The sequence below is a fragment of the Phoxinus phoxinus genome (assembly GCF_949152265.1).
Source record: "Phoxinus phoxinus genome assembly, chromosome: 22".
Lineage (NCBI taxonomy): Eukaryota > Metazoa > Chordata > Actinopteri > Cypriniformes > Leuciscidae > Phoxinus > Phoxinus phoxinus.
In genome coordinates, this window is record NC_136897.1 from 28,681,425 (window position 1) to 28,688,247 (window position 6,823).

General features: G+C 36.4%; 1 protein-coding gene across 6 annotated transcripts in view; it reads right to left on the minus strand.

The window, feature by feature from the left end:
* The window catches only part of cp110 (centriolar coiled-coil protein 110), a 10,172-nt gene extending 5,127 nt beyond the window's left edge, over positions 1-5,045 (minus strand). For 2 of the 6 annotated variants that reach the window (XM_079598609.1, XM_079598606.1), the window contains exons 1-5: positions 4,922-5,045; positions 4,609-4,748; positions 4,036-4,128; positions 1,651-2,914; positions 1-17 (exon numbers count right to left, since the gene is read on the minus strand). The exon at positions 1-17 is cut by the window's left edge and continues 63 nt beyond it. In XM_079598609.1, the coding sequence (XP_079454735.1) occupies positions 1-17; positions 1,651-2,914; positions 4,036-4,128; positions 4,609-4,746 (1,512 nt within the window). In that variant the 5' untranslated portion in view covers positions 4,747-4,748; positions 4,922-5,045. The other 4 variants (XM_079598608.1, XM_079598605.1, XM_079598610.1 and 1 more) reach the window with 3 other exon arrangements.
* Positions 5,046-6,823: the final 1,778 nt, after the last annotated feature.

Here is a 6,823-nt window from a genome sequence, read left to right on the forward strand (position 1 = left end):
CACTGATGATGACATCACTGCACACAAACAACAGCTGAGAGTTCAGACACGGCGCTTATGACGTTATTTTATATTCACATTCTCACCATTTTACAGCATTTAAATATTTCCTCCATAAAAGCTTGAGGATTTGAATATTTGGAAGTGAAGAGTATAGTACAGTAGTGTTGTAGTATTTTTGTTCCGTCTCACCTCAGTCGCAATAAGAGACATTTTCAGACTTTTGTTTTTGTAACGAGGCTCTCAAAAATTACATAAAAACTTGGATTTAGATTTATCGGCCAATATATCGGTTACCGGCCTTTTAAAGAATTATCGGTTGTCGGTATCGGCCATAATGTTCATATCGGTGCATCCCTAACCTAAACTTAACAACTACCTCACCCACTATTAATAAGCAATAATTAACCCCTTAAGCGGCACCCCCCTTTTTTTAATAGACATGAAAATGCAGATTCCGAATTTAAATGTTTGTAATTCAGGAATGCTTTGGAATATAGATGTAAGATTGGTCTTGTTTTAAAGTAGACATTTGGCAGATTTTTGAAGTGATTATTTAGAAGTGAAATAAATTAAGAAAGTTAAACAGAAAAAAAGTTATAGAAGTTTGAATTTATGAAAATGTACAATATTACAAATTGAATTATTCATATTTTATATAAAATATATATTTTCAAAACCTGGTGGACTCTAAAAATGCAAAAAAATCAAAGCCAAAAATCTGAACAAGTTGTGTTTCAAATGTTAGGTTGATATCTCAGAAGATGAGCGTTCAGTGAGATTTAGTTTGGGCGCAGTACCACACTTCTCCACTAGTGGACATCACTGCCCATATAAGGGCGCCTCCATCTCCATATGTGGTTTGAGTCTGAACCATTATTTTTACAATTTTCATACAATTTATGAAGTAGACATCATATTCAGAAGTAGTGTTGGAAGTTTGGCAGATTTTGAAATGAATGAAACCTCTAAGAAACACAGAAGATCACGTATGTGCATTATATCTCGCTGCACATCACTAATGCTGAATCTATTATTATTCTCTTTATATTTAAAACATTTTCAGAGTTTTTTTTCTAAAAGAATTGAACGGATGCTATCTTTTGAACTCTTGGCATGAAAACAAACTGAGGTTTCTACCATTCTTTCATGATTTTTCATGTTCATCACTATTTCAAAATAAAGCTCTGAACACGCCTCAGGAGTATGAACATATTCTTGTTGCAAATTGATAAATTACGGCTCCTCTGTCATTTATTTATGAAAATCAGTCACCAAATATGTAAACTAGAGATTGTAAGCTTTCAAATGATATATAGTCAAGATTAGTTTAGGTTTAGTATAGGATATTACTGTTTTAAATATATAATGGCTGTGGCGATATAAGGGGTTAATGAGGCAAAATTTGCAGTTAGTTAATAACAACTCACATAAAAATATGGATTATTTGGATAATATATACTGATTAATTAGTTGTATTATAATTTGTGCTGGGCAACTATTAATCAAGTTTTATCGCACCCAAAAAAAAAGTTTGTGTTTACATAATATATGTGTGTGTATAATTATTTTGCATATATAAATACACACACACACACACACACACACACACACACACACACACACACACACACACACACACACCTGTACCTCTAGGCGTGCTGGATCTGGCTCTTCCCGGAGAGAACGTGGCGCACTCGTTCATCAGGAGCCTCCGCTTGACCCGAGACACGACCTCGTGACCTCTCGCCTCAGGGGTCAGCTGCGTCCACAGACTGGAGGGGGCCTCGACATTGTACGACGAGCCAATCAGAGAGCTCTCGGCTTCATCTGCGCTGGTTTTCCCAGAGCCTGCGATTGATTGACGGGTTTGGATGGAGTTTGAGTTTGAGTTCTCTTGCCCAATCCCACAGTCCTCTAGCGGGAGCGTTGGACTGAGCGTGACCGTGGAGGGATGCGTCTGTGAGAGCGTGAGCGTCGACTCCAGGTCTGAGATCAGCGCTTTGAGGCTGGACAGGTTGAGCTCGAGCTGAGCGATCTGCTCCGTCTGCTCCGACGTCCCCCCCGCTTTACTCTGCGCGGTGTTGGGATCAGGACCGGACTCGCTCAGGGGCTTCCGCACCGCGACGGGAATCCCGCTGGACTTCTTGACGCAGCGGACGGGACTCAAGCAGAACTTGGGCGTTGGGATGTGAGCGAATCTCTTAGACCCGGAGATGCGGACCGGAGTCTGTTTGGAAACGAAAGATTCGGATTTAACAGGAAGTGATGTAGACGTGGCCTGAGGAAGAGTGTCAATCATGTGATCCGTGTTCCTGGTCTTCCTCGGTTCGGTCCTGCTCATGTGTTTGGGAGGAAGTTCCTCGTTCTCCTTGTCGGACAGACTGTGCTCGTCGGGTTTGAGCGCTCGGGCTTCGCGCTGGCGCCGCCGGTACTCCTGGGATTTCTTTAGTAGGTTCTGAAGGCTCATTCGATACGGACCCTCATCCGGGTCAGACTGAGGGTTTTCCAGTTCTGTGACATTACTTACAACCTCCTCCTCCTCCTCTAACAATGCTCCATCTACTGGAGCGTGACTGATTATGTCACTTCCTGTAGTGTTTCGCTGTGTCGTATCCAAGTGGGCGGCTCCTTCGATCCAGCTGGAATGACACGTGACATCAGTGTTGTCATTGGTCACGTACCCCGATGACATCATCATCTGGTCGTCAGGCGGGTCATGCGGTGTGTGCGCTTTGCATCCGACGCCCTCAAACCGAACCGTGATCTGGCTGTCCTGCAGAGAATCGCTGTCCTCTGGAAAAGCTCGCAGCTGATTGGCTGATCGGCCGGTTGACGTGAGCGGAGCGGATGAGATGATGTCATCACTCTTGTGCGCGTGTCGTTCGGCATCGCTGAGCCTCGCGTCGGTGAACTGACACACAATGTGAGGAAGAGCACAATAAATATTAGATAAAAGTTTGTTGCATTATTTTCCTGTTATCTATAATAACTATCAAACAATGTTCACAAATAATTTTATCAGGAAGATGAATTAAAGGTGCAGTGAGTGACTTCTGAGAAACGCCCCGAGCAACAAAACACACGTAGCCAATCAGCAGTAAGGGGCGTGTCCACTCATTAGGGGGAGGTGTCTGTTGCATTGCATGTTCAATGATTTGTGGGCGGAGCTATAAAGATAGGGGCGTGTTTGTTTTGATGATTTCAAATATCGAAAGTGTTTCTCAAAAATTGCTTACTGCACACTTACTGCCTCTGGTTCTCTTCACGTCGCATTTTTGACTGATTTATTTATTTATTTTAATATGAAATGAATGTACTATATTTTAGTTTGATGTTTTTTATTAAATATTTTGTATTTTTAGGGGATTTTATGGTTCTAAATTATATTTATAATCTATTTATTAACTTTTTGAGCATAGAAAAGTAAATTAAATGTCCAACTTAAACTGCCGTAAATCTTGAATTCTTTAGAGACCTCAGACTTAAGTTAAGTTTATTGAACTTTATTTAAAAGATACAGAATTTTACGTTTATCGTTATGAAAAAAGAAGTATATGAAATATATATTTAAAAAAAACATTTTAAAATCAAAGCCATAAATATAAACAAGTTTTGTTCAAAATTATTATGAGTGTGATATCTCAGTAAATGAGCTTTCAGTGAGAGTGTGTTCGGCTGCAGTACCGACCGCTTCCACTAGAGGAAACTCGCCTCGCGCTCATTTCCAATGCGCTGATTTCTGACCGCGAGGAGCACAAGTGTGGCTGTTGTTATCAGGACCAGTAAACCTGTTCGAATCATGTGCCAAACCCTTTACCAAGTGTCGTAAATGTAAAAAAATTCAGTCAAAAATGAGCACCAGAGGATTCAGAAAGTAAATGGATGAAAATTCTGATGTATGATTTCTAGATTAAAGCTTTAGTAAAAAGAAGCATACATAAACCATAATATATAATGTATTATCTATTAAATACCATAAACACAATCATCAGTATCAGGTCATCGTGTCTATGAAGCGTGTGTAAAACTCACGCTGGTGTGAGACTCTTCCTCGCTCCTCCTCTTCATCAGACTCACGGCTGTGTCTCGCAGTCGTCTCATCTCGTCTCTCTGCTGCTCATTCAGCTGACACACACACACACACACACACACACACACACACACACACACACACACACACACACTCATATATTCAATTAACATGTATTTGTACAGCGCTTTTCACAATACACATCATTTCAAAGCAGCTTTACAGAAAACGTCCATATTATAATTTACAGTGTTCTGCTATCAGAGGAAATTGTCTAAGTTATGCATTTCAGAAATGTACATATACAAAATCACAGTTAGATAAAAAATTATTAATGTAAACAATGTAATAATTAAAGGCAAAAACAATGAGATCATTAAAGTGATGAATACTTGTTTGATAACAAATGATTATGACATTTAGAAAAATGTATTATTAGTGTGTGTGTGTGTGTGTGTGTGTGTGTGTGTGTGTGTGTGTGTGTGTGTGTGTGTGTGTGTGTGTGTGTGTGTGTGTGTGTGTGTGTGTGTGTGTGTAATGAGAGGATCTGAATGTGATGATGATGAAACTCATACCAGAGGAGGAAGAACACGAGATCCATGAAACACAATCACTGACGAAGGTTTCTGCGAGTCGTCGTCATCATCATCATCATTATTATCATTATGACTGTTATAATAAAGTCTCTGAATAAAATCCTCATAACTCTCCATGACTGAAACACAGCGGATACAAACACATCATGATATTAAACACATCAAACTCAGCTCTGCTCATGGTTAAAATCTCCTAAAACACACTATATAAATGACCAAACAGCTTTGTTAAAGTTTACAAACCATGTAAAGCAGAAATATTAAAGGTAAATCATATTTCTAAGGGTTTTACCTGCGTGTGTGAAGTTAAATCTTTATCGGCATGTTTGTTTACACTCGAGCGCTTCCGCTCACGGCAACGGCCGTTAAAAACTGGCCCGGAGTTCCTCAACATGTGGATCCGGACCGACGAAACCCGCGTCTGTTTAAATCTATACAACATTTCAACGTATGATTTACATACCACATTTATTATTTAGATATTAATATATTTCAGATTTTGGATGTGTCAGTAAATAAAGTAATTTTAAAACCGCCCTGCGGAATGAAATCCACCCCGCGTTTTTCACACGTCCCGATGCGCGCGCTATTCAAGCGCTGACATTAGCGGGAAAGAGGCTCTGCCGCCCCCTAGAGACCCGGATGAACGGATTCCGACATTATTACAGGGCTTTTCAGCAGAACAAAAGATTGAACAATGGCCGTTTTATAATCAGCAGTTATTACAGTCTGTGTAAATCTAGCGTGTCTCAGATTGAAATGAGCAAAATTAGTAAAGTGATTCTATAAAAGAGTCTCACATTTTCCATATATTTATATTTTTCACCTTAAAAAGATGATGCAAAATCATTCACAGAATATATAAATCATATTATATAATCATAATCAGATGCTTTAATCTAAAATCAGTCAAAAATATGATAAGCTAAAATGTAGTGACATAATGAAAAGGTGTTTAATTACAATTTGTAAATAATATTCATCCTACACCTTTATAATTTTGTTTTTGTTTTAAATAGTACTGCATTTTTCTAGTCGACTAAATATTCCCAGCAAAGATGAGTATATGTTCACTATAGACATGTTTTCTAAAGTTATACATTTTAAGATTACATTTTGCTAACATTCCCATAATTTTTTTAATTTTCTCTAAAAGTTCAAAACATACATTTTTTAAATACATTTTGCAAACATTGCGGGAATGTTACTTTTCATTGTTCTCGGAACATTCGGGGAAAAGTAATATTAAAAAAAGGCGAAAACCCAAATGAACATCTCAGTTTAAAAAAAAAACATAAATTACATATAAATAATGTTTTTGCGAAAACATGAATAAAAGCCAGATTACTTTGAACGTTATATTAATTACCGAAAGAACTTAATCAAAAACCTTTTTAGTGCTTGGCAATTATTAATCGCATCCAAAATAAAAGTTTGTGTTTACATAATATATGTGTGTGTACTGTGTCTGTGTATAATTATTTTGTATATAAATACACATATATGCATGTATATATTTAAGAAAAATTTTCATGTACACTGTAAAAAAAATGCACGTTTTTAACTTAAAAAAGCAAGTTACCTTGTTGCCTTAATATGTTGAGTTCATTGTAATTAAAAAATTTGAGTTAATGCAATGAAGAAGAATGGTTTAATACACAGAAACTCAAAATAGTTTGTTATCCTCACACATTAGTTATCGAAGTTGATGTGATAAAAAGTTGTGTTAACAAATCATGAAAATATTTTTTTACAGTGTATATACTGTATATCTATTTATACATAATCTATATTATATATATATTAGGGCTGTCAAAAGATTAATCGTATCCAAAATAAAAGTTTGTGTTTACATAATATATGTGTGTGTACTTTGTATAATTATTTAGATATATAAAAAAAACATAATCATGTATATATTTAAGAAAAATTGGTTATATTTATATATAAAATATTTATATATAATATAAATTATATAAATGTATATACAATATATTTATGCAATTATTTCTTAAATATATACATGAATGTGTGTGTATTTATACATAATAATTATACACAGTACACACACATATATTATGTAAACACAAAGTTTTATTTTGGATGTGATTAATCGTTGCCCAGCACTAAATAAAAATATGCACATTATACCATCAAAACATTAGCAGAATTATTATTATTTTTTATTTATTTT